This window comes from Trichomycterus rosablanca, chromosome 16 (assembly GCF_030014385.1).
Source record: "Trichomycterus rosablanca isolate fTriRos1 chromosome 16, fTriRos1.hap1, whole genome shotgun sequence".
Taxonomy (NCBI): Eukaryota; Metazoa; Chordata; class Actinopteri; order Siluriformes; family Trichomycteridae; genus Trichomycterus; species Trichomycterus rosablanca.
In genome coordinates, this window is record NC_086003.1 from 2439705 (window position 1) to 2454848 (window position 15144).

Here is a 15144-nt window from a genome sequence, read left to right on the forward strand (position 1 = left end):
AAAGCTGAATATCATCAGCATAGCAGTGGAAATGTAAACCATGCCGACGTATGATGTCACCAAGGGGGAGCATATAAAGAATAAACAAAAGGGGACCTAACACTGAGCCTTGGGGAACGCCTTGGGACAGTGGAGCAATGGCAGAACTACAATTGTTGATATTAACAAACTGTTGTCTGTTTACGAGATATGACCTTAACCACAAAAGGGCAGTACCAGTGATGTTGACAGAGGATTCAAGGCGGGACAGAAGAATGGAGTGATTAATGGTGTCAAAAGCTGCAGTAAGATCAAGGAGGACGAGAATATTAATTTGTCCAGAGTCTGAGGAAAGAAGAAGGTCATTTGTGACTTTGAGGAGGGCTGACTCAGTGCTGTGCTGGGGGCGGAAACCAGACTGAAATGATTCAAATAGATTATTGGAATTTAGGTGATCTTTGAGCTGTGAGGCAACAACACGTTCCAGTATTTTCGACAGAAATGGAAGATTGGAAATGGGCCGAAAGTTACTCATAATGTTAGAGTCAAGTCCAGGTTTTTTAAGTATGGGAGTAACAGCAGCCAATTTGAGTGATTGAGGGACTGAGCCAGAACTAAGAGAGGAATTGATTATCTCTGTGATAAGTGATGAGATAACTGGAAAACAACCCTTAACAAGTTTTGATGGAGCAGGATCCAAAACACAAGTGGAGCTTCGCATCCCTGTTAAGATCTCAGATAGGTCCAAAAGAGACACAGGTGAGAACTGAGACAGAGGCTGGGTAATAAATTGAGATGAGATAGGCGGAGAAACAGAGATGACAGGGGAAACTGTCAGAAAATTTTGGATATTCTCAACTTTTGTTTGAAAAAATGAGAGGTAAGAGTTACACTTGTCAACTGTAAAGGAATTGGTAGTATTGTCAACTGGTTTGAGAAGTTTATTTATTGTGGAAAAGAGAGTCTTAGGATTTGTTGATCCAGCATGTATGAGTTCGGAATAGTAAGTGGATCGGGCTGCCGTAAGAGCGTCTTTGTAATGTTGAAGATAATCAGAATAAATCTGATAATGTACTGTTAGACCGGTTTTCTTATAAAGTCTTTCAAGCTGGCGTTTACGGGATTTCATTTGGTGAAGCTCAATTGTGTACCATGGTGCAGAATGACTAAATGAAACAAATTTGGTTCTCAAAGGAGCCAGCTCATCAAGACATGAGGCGAGTATGTCATTATAGTAATCGACAAGGTCAGATGAATTACTAGACAGTACAGGACAGACAGACATCTTTTTAACAAGAGAATCTGAGAAAGCAGAGGGAGAGATATATTGAAGATTCCTGAAGGATATTTTACGTTTAGCTCTAGTGATGGGCCTAGTGACCTCAATGTCCATGATGATTGTCAAATGATCAGAGACAGTAAGGTCATGGCTGGACGGCTGATGAACTAGGACACCAGTAGAGCAGACAAGGTCAAGAGTATGACCTTTTTTATGAGTTGGAAAATGTATATGTTGTGTGAAATTAAAACACTGTAACAATTCCAAAAATTCCCTGGCAAATTTACAGTTGTTGTCATCAATATGGATGTTAAAATCACCCATAAGCAGTACAGAGGATGAGAGGGCACTAAGCTGGGTTAAAAAATCTGAAAAATCAGAGAGAAAGGAAGCTTCTTGCTCTTTTTTCTTCTGTAAATATCTTACATTTATGTTGATCACAAAATACCACTGTAAAATGAATGTGTATCATGTGAATTAGTACCAATATTACCAGCAAATTATGTTCTTACAGCTTTTCTTCTACATGGTGCTGCTTCAATTTTGTGTTTGCCTGACATCCTCAATGTTTTGTTTTTGAGTGAGCACAAAGTGGGGCAGCACGGTGGCTTGGTGGGTAGCACTTTCGCCTCACAGCAAGAAGGTCCTGGATCCCCAGGTGTGGTTTCTGTGCGGAGTTTGCATGTTGCATGTTAATTGGAGACACTGAATTGCCCAATAGATGAATGGGTGTGTGTGTGTATGTGTGTGTCTGCCCTGCGATGGACTGGCGCCCCATCCAGGGTGTTACTATGTGCCTTGTGCCCATTGAAAAGCTGAGATAGGCTCCAGCAACCCCCCACGCGACCCTAATTGGATAAGCGATTAAGAAAGTGAGTGAGTGAGGATGAGCACAAAGGTAATTTATTAGATAACACAAGGAGAAATGAAGATTGATTGACTGTGGACAGTGCCATCCATGTTCCAGCAGTTTCTAATTTATGGCAGATGTTTTGTTTTGTGGTTATGCTATTGGCTTATCTATGGTCTAGCTATAGAGTGGTGAGTTCCATGTACCTTGAACATATTGTTGCACAAAGGATTTTGAGTAATACCCTTTTTGATACCCCTTTTGAGTTATGAATTGTTATATCTAGAGTTCCACATCAATGATTGAGCACAGTTTACAGACACATGCCAACATTTTGTGAAAAACCTTTGCCGAAGAATGAATTAAGCTGCAAATGAAAACAAGTCAATAATAAATGCCCATGGTTTGGAATGGAATGTAAAACAAGGTTAAGGTCAACTTTTAAACCCAACAGGCTTTAATCCCTGGTAATTAATAGCTATTCATCTGAAACTCTTGCTGGCAAATATACAAAAGACAAAACATTTTATAGAACTAACAGCACTAAGTCTGAGATTTTAATGTTTGTACTGTTGCTCATCTGTCTTAAACAAATACATATTAAGACTAGGATATTATAAGTGTTTGTAATGTTACTGTGTACAGGTATAAACATGGTACAGTTTTAAAAATCTAATGAGAACAGCTGATGAGCTCTGAAAGGGAAGCACTCGTAACCCTCCTCTGCCCTCTATTGTTTATTATTAGGCATTACTCCTCTTCCTGCGGCAGACTTGCACAAGGATGAAGGCCAGCATGATGCTGATGAGGAAGGATAGAAGAATTAGGAGAACGACCCAGGCACCAGGATGCAGGGCTCGTCTAAAATTCACACTGTCCTCCGGCAACATGCTGCTCATGTTTAGCATGAAGCCCAACGCCCAGCCGAGAGATGAGTCCCCGGCCTGAAATACACACAAAGAAGAATGATTTAAATGTATCTTCAGAATGTGTACTTATATATGTAATACATAATATGTATTATGTAATCTTTTTTTAAATATATTTGGCAGTATGGACTTCATGAAGTACCAGAAGAGTTTAAATGATAATCTGTCTGCATCTGCCAAGTAGAACTGTGTCTGACTGAATCGTCCACTACTGTTTACTTACCTTCTTCTGAAAGGAGACTTTTGGGAAGGAATCCTCGTTAAAGCCATAGCCCCTTAGCATCAGAATCTGTATGTACACGGTCAGTGCACAGTAGTCCCTCAGGAACGACTTCTTAACGCCTGAAACTTTCTCAATCATCTGGCATGAAAAAAATCAGTGCATCAATATTTTAAGGATTTAAAAATGCATTTTACCTGTAAACCAGGTACAATTTTTATAGTTTAATCATAATAATTTAATTACTGATACTAACTGTTAGGGTCATGATGGGTCCAGCAAGGCAGGAACATACCATGGACAGAATGCCCATACATCTGAGGCCACCACACCTGAACCTATTTACTAAATAACTCATATCTTAAGCCAGTTTAGAGCTGCCAATTTACCTTTTGCAGGGAGACACAAGGATAACACAGGGATGACATGCCACAGAGAACAACTCCTGTGTGTGGCAAGGCAAGAATACACTTTACACCGGGTGTGTATCCATTTAGGTCAACACACATTCACAAAAAGGACAACATTTGACACCCCTTACAGTGACCAGAGGTGAGGATCGAACCCAGATCCTTATGGCCCTGGGAATGTTTTATATTCAGTATTTAATGGTAAAATATTAAACTTATTAATGTTAAGTGACAGTAATCTTCACCTTCATAATGGTCATGTTACACACAGCCTGAGCGGCATTTTGGAGATGATCAGGGGTGCTAATGCTGAGTCCTGTGCTCTTCTGTAGAAAATCATGAGTAAAGAAAAAGGCAGAAAAAGCCTGAAATAATAAAAAAAGAGATTTTAGATCAGACATACGGTCACTGTTCAGATTCTGTATAAATCTGTTGAACTGTTTGAAAAGCTTTAACTCCACTGTCGCTCACCATGAAGCTTCCAGTAACATTTGGCTGAAACACGCTGTCGAAAGAGCACTTGGAATACAAGCATTCCTGGAAGGAAAAGATCTCGGACATGTTCCCCATGCAGTGCTGGTAGTTTCCCGTGCCCTGTATAGTCACCGATGCCTGAGGTTCATACGATGAGGGTCTCTGTGATTTGGTGCAGGGTGACTCGAATACTTGTTGTAACTTCAGGGTCTCATTGTGATCCGACGGGAAGCATGGATGATACACTGTGGTCGTGCTATGCTGTGCCTGAGAGAATTATGAAGTTAGCCAGGTTACATCAAATGATTTTACTCTTTCTGTGTGGTTTCTGAATAAAAGATGAGCAGTATTCATTTGTTATGAAAGGAACTATGCACCAGTTGCTTGATTTTGGTCAGGGGTGCTGTGAATCCTGCTCCACTGGAAAGCACTGGGCATTTGGGAAGGAATGATCTTGGATAGGAAGCTGTTTAAGAGCTATTTCTAAAGCTTGGGGACTCCAGTAAACCACAGTGAGAGACATTATCATCACATGGGGTAAAGAATTGGAACGTTGGCTGTCTATACAGCATGTGAGAGACAGATCTCAAGTTAGTGGAAGCAGTAGTCAACACAACCTGATATTTAGTTGTTGCATAACTTTTTCTCCTTAATTATATAAAACAATTATTTAAAAAAATGTGTTTTGTATGAAAATGCCACAATTTAATGTGGCAAATCTTAAAAATAAAGGAGGGGTTTAATACTGTACAGTACTGTAGGTTTTAAGCCACAGTTTTTACTTATTTGTGTGATGACGCACATGCGATCATGCATTTGTACCGTAAGCAGATGGGCCAGGAGCCTGCGCAGGACCTCGACTGCCCCGTAGCACAGGTAGCTATGTGTGTACAGAGAATATTCCTGCCCATACAGACGCAACGTCATGTGGTCTCTAGAATCCTGCACCTCCTCCTGGGTCACAAACGTGATCTGAGTTGACGCTCCTCCTAAGTCCAGTGCACCGACAGTCTGTCTGCCTGGGTTCATCCACCGGCCTACGAAGCCATACTGAAGAGAAAAGGAGCAGCAGATATGTGAAAAGGCCACCAGGGTGCTTCACATGATGTTTAATTCATCACATACAGTGCAAGTCAAAGGTTTACAGAGGCTGTCAGGAAAAGGTGTTGGAAATGTCTTGGGATTTCAAAGATTTCTACTGTTCTTTTCTACTGTTCTTTTTTCTGTAAGTGAATGAGCGGAATGCATGATTTTCCAAAACAAACTCTCCAAATATGAGTTCTTTAAGTTTATTGATGGTTCTCTAAAAAAAGGGGACAGAATCTGCTCCTAATCCGGCCTCTTAATGACCTGTTAGTTCTGATTCACTATAGCAAGTGGGTGAGGAATTTTAATAGGCAATTAAAAATGACTAAACTACGACACCTTGATGAAGTTTTCCAGCAGGTAGTTCACAGTGACCCATCCGTAAGCTCCTTCCTCATTACCACTCAATATAGTCGCACCTTTGTAGTTAAAGGGGAAAGATTTGATTGTTTGTCCCACTTCCTGAAGGACTTGGCTTGACATCTCAGGGCTGGAGAGACTGCAATAAACTGAATTAATGAATTATACAGCTCTGATATGTTTTATACAAAAATAATTCACACCTGAATACAAACAGTTTTAATTTAATTTCTGAGCTTCTGATCCACTGCGGCTGGTTGTGGATTTTTACCACCATATGTATTGTTTCAGTCCTGAATGTACTCACACTTACTTTAAAAGTCTCATTCCAGCTGTAGCTCCTAGGTACACCGGTGTGAGATGATGCCGTTCCGGGGGAATGTCCTGCACTGCTTGTTTCAGACATGCTTCCAGGCTGCGGCCTGCAGCACCCGGCTGACCAGCGTAACTAGAAATGCCTCCTCCTGTAGAGCAAGACACACGCAACAATCCACCAAATACTGAGCATATACTATAAGACCACTGCCAACAGCTTCCTCTAGTGGAGAAACTTTCACCTACCAAAGGGGAGTAAGTGCCAGTAAACTTCTGTCTACCGGCACTTTAAGTTATAGTAACACAAAACAGAATCAAAGAGGTTCTCTGACCTTTAGCAGTGCACTCGCTGTGCTGGGTGACCACGCCTGTGCCGTTTTGTCTGTCAGCTGGCCATTTGTACACGTACATGGTGGTGTGGGACGAACCAGCATCCAGAACAATCCCATACTGTCAAGTGGACAATGGCATGTTAATGTCTAGTTACACCAGTTACACTATATGAAATATTATGTGCATTACCATTGAACTATACTAAATTATTATCTGTTTATAGTATAGAGCCATTGTGAACCATTGTGAATTGCGAATACCTAAGAGAATGTGATGCCTATTTGTGTGGTACAAGGCAGAAATATGCTGGACAGGAACTTGAAAAGGGCACCAATTTATTGCAGAGCAACACACTCACTCACCCATTTAATCACTCACAATATAGAACAGCTTATTTATTCACTGTTGGCACCTTTTTTTTAACAGCTTAAAATGCATATCAATGATGTTTGTTGTTAATTTTGTGTTATGTTTTGCACTGAAAAAGACTTGTGACTTGAGAGCCAGCAGGCTGGTGATACTGGAGTCACTATATTATTATAACACCCGTCATTAAGCCTTTAAGTTTATGAGCCATGCTTTAGTGATAATTTGTTTGGTAAAAATAACATTAGTTAGCATTTCTGGTCTGAAATATGCAGGCCTGAAAGTCCCAGCAGATGTAATAAAGCAGATGCATGTACAGTATTACGTAAACTCTAGGCTGAACAGATGTGCTCCTGTGGGAGGAAATCGGAAGAGCTGCAAGTAGCTTCCAGAGTATTTAAATCAAATCTGTGCTGTTTTCTGACTACAGTATATTACACAGCTCTTTATAAAGGAGTGCTTTGTTTCTTACACTGGAGGGTTTCTGAGCATGAGGAACAGATAACTTACAGAAATCTATCGCTCCATTCTAGGGAGAAGCACATTTGCTATTTCTAAATGTGTTCAGGGCAAAAATGCAAAAACAATTACTGACTTCCGTCCACTTTGGTGCATTGCATTGTTGCCAGGGTTAGTATAAATATTGTTCCATTTACTTTGATTTACAGTAAATAACTGTACTAATAATATTAAAATATGTAACAATAAGTTGTGGCATTCATGAGTGGCAGTGGGTTCGTATTACTGTACCTTAAGTACCATGAGTATTTATTTCTGTATAATTTCTACTCACTACATTACAGAACAGAATTGCATTATTAGATGCTTTTTGGTGTTTAAGCTGGAACAGTGGGTGCCACACAGCAACCTGTTCCAGTAGGGACCTAGTTTTAAACCTAGCCACATCGCCTTTGTGAGCAGTTGAGCATGTTCTTTTTGTGTTTGTGTTCTGTATGTCTGTGTTCTCTGCTTTTTGTCCAAAGATATATAGTAGGTACATCTCAAAATATACAGTAGGTAAATAGCCCCCTGGACTAAGTAAGTGATTGAATAGGTCAGTGTTCCCTGCTTTTAAACTGACGCCCAGTTTAATGTGAGTGAATATGTGGGTGATCGGTGCAAGGAATCGATTCATTGAGACATGAGTCGATTCCAAAGTTTTGGAGTCGATACATGATAAAATTGATTTATGCACGAACAATTATTGCACGGTTGTTGTAATACTTTGAGTATATTACAGAACAATGTAGAATAACTAATAAAAAATAAGTTTAATCCAACATTTAAACAATTTTAGCTAGTTATTATTTTATTTGTTAAAGTTCTTTACATTGAATCGTAAGCCTCTAGGTTGAGTTGTTTAGTTCTAATAGGACGAGCTGCTGCCTTGTTTTAGCAAATTGATGTTATCTATATAAAATGTACATAAAGAAATAAACGTGTGTTTATTTTTTCCACTTAAAAAGTTTGAAACCTCAGAATAATTATTATATAGAAATATTTTCATTTAATTTTATTTTCATGTTTATTAAGGTCAGGTTCGGGTTGGTCCGGTTTCCCCCGAGCACAATGCACTAACACCCCCTGTACAGGACGCCAATCTATTACTGGGCTTCATACTTGGGGCTGTTGCTGGGCAACACAGACTTTCAACTCCCTCCACAAATTTTCTATGGGGTTGAGGTCTGGAGACTGGCTAGGCCACTCCAGGACCTTGAAATGCTTTTTACGGAGCCACTCCTTCGTTGCCCGAGCGGTGTGTTTGGGATCATTGTCATGCTGGAAGACCCAGCCATGTTCCATCTTCAATGCTCTCACTGATGGAAGGAGGTTTTGGCTTAAAATCTCACGATACATGGCCCCGTTCATTCTTCCCTTAACACGGATCAGTCGCCCTGTCCCCTTTGCAGAAAAACAGCCCCAAAGCATGATGTTTCCACCCCCATGCTTCACAGTAGGTATGGTGTTCTTGGGATGCAACTCAGCATTCTTCTTCCTCCAAACACGACGAGTTAAGTTTTTACCAAAAAGTTCCATTTTGGTTTCATCTGACCACATGATATTCTCCCAATCCTCTTCTAGATCATCCATATGCTCTCTGGCAAACTTCAGACGGGCCTGGACATGTACTGGCTTAAGCAGGGGGACACGCCTGGCACTGCAGGATTTGAGTCCCTCTCGGCGTAGTGTGTTACTGATGGTAGCCTTTGTTACTTTGGTCCCAGCTCTCTGCAGGTCATTCATCAGGTCCCTCCGTGTAGTTCTGGGATTTTTGCTCACCGTTCTCATGATCATTTTGACCCCACGGGATGACATCTTGCGTGGGGCCCCAGAAATCTTGCTTGTTTGTGGGTGACCAAATACTTATTTTCCACCATAATTTACAAATAAATTTTTTAAAAATCCTACAATGTGATTTCCTGGATTTTTTTTTCTCATTTTGTCTCTCATAGTTGAAGTGTAGCTATGAAAATGATAATTACAGACCTCTCTCATCTTTCTAAGTAGGAGAACTTGCACAATCAGTGGCTGACTAAATACTTTTTGGCCCCACTGTAGATGCCCAACTGACTGATAGCACAGCTGGGGATTCAAACCCTGGAGCCATGTGCACCCTGGTGAAAATATTGTCCGTGGTAATTGTTTGTAAATACTACTGTACTACTGTTTGTTGCAGTGGACAGAGCTTGAGTGTTGGACTCTTCCTTAAGTCTCAGTATCATTATTTTACTGCATGCACCTGTTCAGTGGCAAAGCCAACATGCATGCATTCGAAATGAAAGTACTAACAGCATTTTATCACTGATAAAAACATGCATATTAAACAAAATGAAGTTTTTACCATGTGCTGTTGAGGTTCCTGGATCTTCTGCACTGATACAGTGAGCAGTAAAAGAGCTACAACAGCAAAAATAAGTAAAACAGCGGAGAGGAGAATCCGTCTGAGATGTGTGTCCATCCTGCTTCAACCCCCAAAATGTAAAGGGGGATCTTGTGCTGATCTAAATGCTGCAGGACACACTGTCCCACAACCGTGCACCCCCCTCCCTCCCTCCCAACACCAGTGCATTTCTTCATAAACACTGGAGCACCAGGGGGAAGTTTCTTTAATTCTATAGGTTGAAAATCCAACTCAATGTAAGAATTTTCAAAATGTTATGAATGGTTTTTTTTATTTATTTAATAATCTTATGCAGGCATGAAACACCCTGTAAGATTTATTGTCCCTGGATTATCCACCCACTAAAGAAGCTCACCCCCCTCTTTTCAATAGATTTTAAAGAGTAAATTGGGACGGATTCAAAGTCTAGCCCACTCTTTTTGGCAGTGTGTACCACTTGCTGTGCCAAATTCCCCAGCCAATGTATTCAGGATCCTTGGTGTTCACTGCTGTGGGACAAAAGCAGCTGACAAAATTAATTCTGTCGCACAAAGCAGGTTTTGTAAATTTATTTCTGAGATATACCCTTCCCCCCTTAGTTTGGATTTGGAGAGTTTAGGATATAAAACATGTATTTTTTTTATAGTCCATGTTTAATATATTTGAATCTAGGGATTTGCTTGCTGTGTTTTTCCTGTTTTCATAGCTGCCTGTATCCTGTTCTGCCCTGAATGTACGGTACATGACACAAACATAATCTTCACAGAACCCTCGGGCATTGTGTAATCAGTCTGTCCTGTCATGAATGTAACCAAAAGTGTGTAAAACATTTAAAACGTTGGGGTGAATTATTTAATTAATTAGTTTCCTTCTCTCTAAATCTGTGCATTACACAGAATACAAGATATTTAAGATATTTATTCAGGACTGGTTGTGTAACTGAATAAGCACAAACCTCACAGACACACCCCAAAATCCTGTAGAAAGTCTCAGAAGTCCCAGAAGAGTGGAGATTGTTATGGCTGCAAAATTAAATTTCTACAGGAACAATATGCCACAATCTTAGTCCAGAAGGTAAACTGGCTGTTTAGTATAAAGCAGTTACTAAACGAAAATGAATAGATTAATGATTTTATTCAAAATAAGAATGTGTGCACACAGCGCCTCTTATTTGTGTACAGTATGTCAGAATCTCCCATTCCTATTGTTTATAATATGTACTGTATGTATGTTATTATGTTGGGTGTCAGTACGTTGGTGGCAGAGCTGGTAAAGTAGGTTCTGCCAGACTGCGTTGGTTTGTCTTTCAGAAGAGACGTTCAGAAAGGGTGCAGAAGGTGAATTGGCTGCTGTAAATTCAGGTGAGTGAATGTGTGAATGGGTGTTGACCTGAGATACACTGACGCCCTGGTATTCCTGCCCTGCACCCTGCCACTGCAACACCAACCAGGATGGGGTAGTTAGTAATCACAATGTTTTGAATACAGAACAGCTCTTTTTCTAACAATAATACACAAAGGATCATCATGCATTTTGTTACTGAATACATTTAAAACAACATATTTAGTATTCAGGGGTCAGTATTCAGTCCAACCCTGTATATTTATTTAAACTTTAAACACACAAAATAAAACCTAAGTTTTTATATTCATGGAAAGCTAAACTCAACGCTAGAGCTCAGTAACTAGACTGAGTGACTTATTGTCAGTTTAAAATTACAGACTGAACCAGACTTTCGAGAAGCGGAAACATAAATACAAGGACTGTGCATCCCTGAGGGGTTCCACACCTCAAATAACACAGTTCAAATGTATATAAACAGCTAACATCCATTTTCATTCCATAACTGCAAGATTCTTTGCATTTCAATCACTCTCGTTAGACCTTATCTATTCCCTAAACTGGGGGAGGCAGGTTCCTCGTCTTCGTCACACATGCGCCACACCATAATGCACTGGTAGTTCCAGAAAAGCAGAAGCCCCATGATGACCAGGGCCAGCAGGGCAAATAGAGCCATAAAGACGACTTTTGTAGAGCAGAGTGAATGATGAACATCATGATCTGCACAGTCTGCACGTTCAATATCAGGCCGGGCTCGCAGATAACGTCCTAGCCACTTTTTCAGCCAGCTGCCGTGGGGAGGAGACACAGGGGTCTGCAACCATCGCTCACTTTCACCCATCCTTTCAGCTCTCCTTTCAGAATCCAGCAAATCTCACATCCTGAGAACACACATCACTTTATTTAAGGTTTGCCATCACACACCATGGTAATTATTTAACACCAGCAGTCTTGAAAATCTTTAACCAAAAGAATGGATTAAGGATTTGTTTCCGATAAAGTCCACTGAAGTGTTTAATTTCAGTACCTACAACACCTTCTCATAACTCCAACTACAGGGAAAAATTCATTCACACACTGGTTTTTACTAAATATTTCATCTTGGTCAGATTCACGGTGGGTTTAGAGCCCCCCGAAACCCTGGGGTGATGGTAGAAAAACACCATGGACTCGAACCCCAACAAAGCTCTTTTAGGGCAACACACAATAGTGTGGGACCCATGTTAATGTGCAGCACTCACCCTACCAGCTGTACCACCATACAAAACATTATAACAAAACTATTTTGTTATCATTTAGTTTTAACTAGCCTATACAAACAAATCCACCATTATAGGTGTAGCATTTGATCGTCTGACACACACAGTGTGGACCAGAACTCAGAAGTGATACTGATGCACTTAAAACAAATGCATGGCTGTGAAGTGGTCCTTTTATTAGCATTTTAAGCAAACATATTTACTTAAATTACAGGTATGTGGACTGTACTGAACATTACATGCATGCCAGAAAACTCTAATTCCTCCAAGTGGAGTGGTCAGGGGTTTGAAAAAACACTTGCTTACAAAGTGGCTCAAGGTGAAAAGAGCTGAAATAATACAGTATAGCCAGGTATCAGGCGTGCTGTATGTATATCTTTGACCAGGTATTTGTAGAAAACTCACAATAAACTCATGACACTTTTCATGTTCCAAAGATTCAGTCACAGAAAAACTGGACGACTGCAGAAATCATTGAACTAAATTACATGCACCTAATATTTGCATGTAGACTATGCAGCCGCATGCAAACGTTTGGTCACCCCTTGCCCTTGTTTATTTTTAAAGTGGAGTAACTATTTTTAGTAAGTAAGCAAGAAAGTATTTGGTAAAGATGCAAATGGTTTCGAACATGGATTGCAAGTCGAAGCTGTTATAGTCGAGTGAGGACAACTGCATATTAGCATGCATGGGAAATTGCACATGCATTATGAAAAGTGATTGCATAGTATAAATCAACGATGAAATAAAATGCACCTAAATAGTTTAATGCATTTTGGGTATTATTATGGTCCCTTGATTTAATTAACATCAGCTTTCGGTCCTTTTACTGTATTGCTACTGTAAATACAGTCTGATAAATCACTACAGCTTTTAGAATTTATTTATTTATTAGGATTTTAACGTAATGTTTTACACTTTGTTTACATTCATGACAGAAATGGTTGTTACTGTTTACACAAGATTCAACAGTTTACAATTTTTAATATCGAACACAGTCATGGACAGTTTTGTATCTCCAGTTCTCCAATTCACCTCACTTGCACGTTTTTGGACTGTGGGAGGAAACCGGAGCTCCTGGAGGAAACCCACGCAGACACGGGGAGAACATGCAAACTCCACGCAGAATGGACCCGGGATCGAACCCAGGACCTTGTTGCTGTGAGGCAAAAGTGCTACCCACTGAAGGTTGTAGCCTAAATGCAATAGTGTTTATTACTTACCGGTTCCTTTCAGTAAATAAAAGTTGATTTCCCGGTGAGATCCTCTACAGAGCAACAGTCTGAATGATCAAAACACATCATTTTTTCCATTAAATGCAGCTCCTGTTGGGTGTTTTCGGCTGCTGTGTGAGAGCGACCTGAGGCTCCTGCCCTTAAATCATGCGTGCGCGTGTGCGCGCGCGCTCTTGTTTTGCCTGCGCGCGCTGCTGTGCCTGCTTTTGAAGTGCCGCTAATTGGGAGGGGACCGAGGCGCACCCATGCTTCCTCAATTCTGAGCAAGACCGAGTCCCAAATGAGTTTATCCTGGGTACGTGCACTATAGAAGTAAACAGTGTGATGGCTGATAGAACATTGAATGTACACACGAACGGTATATAAAAGCAGAACCGCGATGATTTCTGGACTAAAACTCGGTTCACTTGGAGTTGAAACAGTCATAAGATGATAATTTGGTTCTTTAACACAAGATATACCACCCCATATATAAACATTCTATTCTTGTTCTAGCTTGTTTGGAAGCTGAGGTTAGAGCGCAGGGTCAGCGTCACTGGAGCCGAGACTGTTAAGGACCTTGCTCAAGGGCATATACCATTCTATACATACACCACACCATATATATAAACATGATATATAGGGCAGTGATAGCTCAGTGGTTAAGGTACTGGACTTGTAATCTAAAGGTTGCCGGTTCAAGCCCCACCACCGCCAAGTTGCCACTGTTGGGCCCCTGAGCAAGGCCCTTAACCCTCAATTGCTCAAAAATTGTGTTCAGTCATAACTGTAAGTCGCTTTGGATAAAAGCGTCTGCCAAATGCTGAAAATGTAAATGTAAATGTAAATATATGTATACTATTCTATACACATACCACACCATATATAAACATGGTATATGTATACTATTCTATACCTATACCACACCATATATAAACATGGTATATGTATACTATTCTGTACATATACCACACCATGTATAAACATGATATATGTATACCATTCTATACCTATACCACACCATATATAAACACGGTATATGTATACTATTCTGTACACATACCACTCCATATATAAACATGGTGTATGTATACTATTTTATACACATACCACTCCATATAAAATACTCAAAAATATTCCATACCATAAATACACTATGTCATACCATATACCTTACAACACATACTAACTACACACACTGTTCTATACATATAAGGATATGTAATTAACTTCCTTTGGGATCTAAATGATCTATCTGTCTAGCTATTTGTCTGTCTGTCTATCTATCTATGTGTGTGTGTGTATATATGTATACATACACACATATACAAGGGATCTTCAAAAAGTTTCCACACTTTTATATTTTGGTTATAAACAGTGAGGGTAGGAGGGAGGAGAGGTAATCGATCGTGTCTGAGAGACTGAGAGACGCTTATAGTCTGGATTTAGCTCCATCTGATTTCCACCTTTTTGGACACTCAAAGAAGCTTTAAGGGGAAGAAGATTTTCATGTAATGATGTAAAAGCTAATGGCATTAAAAAGTTTGTACGACGCTGGAAAAATGTTGTTTTTGACATTCTTATTAAATAGATAGTTTTAAAAAGTGCACACACACACAAACTATAGTACACATATACTATACCATATACCATACTGTACACATAACATAGCAGGGCTGTAGCTATTAATTAAACATTAGGTGGGGAACAAATCTATTCTGAGGTTCCTGCCACTCTAAAACATTCCTGTCATATCAACTGCTGGGAACACTGACAGATTCTAACGTTATGCAAAGCTAGTGTCTGAAATATGTTTATACACTCTGAGCTTATATAGGGAGTGTGTTC

At 40.0% G+C, this 15144-nt stretch overlaps 1 protein-coding gene and 1 long non-coding RNA gene across 2 annotated transcripts; both read right to left on the minus strand.

Annotated features, from left to right (window-relative positions):
• Positions 1-2139: 2139 nt before the first annotated feature.
• entpd2b (ectonucleoside triphosphate diphosphohydrolase 2b) lies at positions 2140-9560 on the minus strand. Its single transcript, XM_063011133.1, has 9 exons — positions 9444-9560; positions 6235-6352; positions 5901-6051; positions 5567-5726; positions 4964-5191; positions 4139-4408; positions 3913-4032; positions 3261-3398; positions 2140-3052 (listed from the first exon to the last, which is right to left on the minus strand). Exons 1-9 carry the CDS (start codon positions 9558-9560, stop codon positions 2852-2854), a joined length of 1503 nt encoding a protein of 500 aa, XP_062867203.1. The 3' UTR covers positions 2140-2851.
• Positions 9561-10599: 1039 nt separating this feature from the next.
• On the minus strand, positions 10600-13496 carry LOC134330705 (uncharacterized). Its single transcript, XR_010015024.1, has 2 exons — positions 13306-13496; positions 10600-11704 (listed from the first exon to the last, which is right to left on the minus strand). It is a non-coding gene; the product is annotated as an uncharacterized LOC134330705 (long non-coding RNA).
• Positions 13497-15144: the final 1648 nt, after the last annotated feature.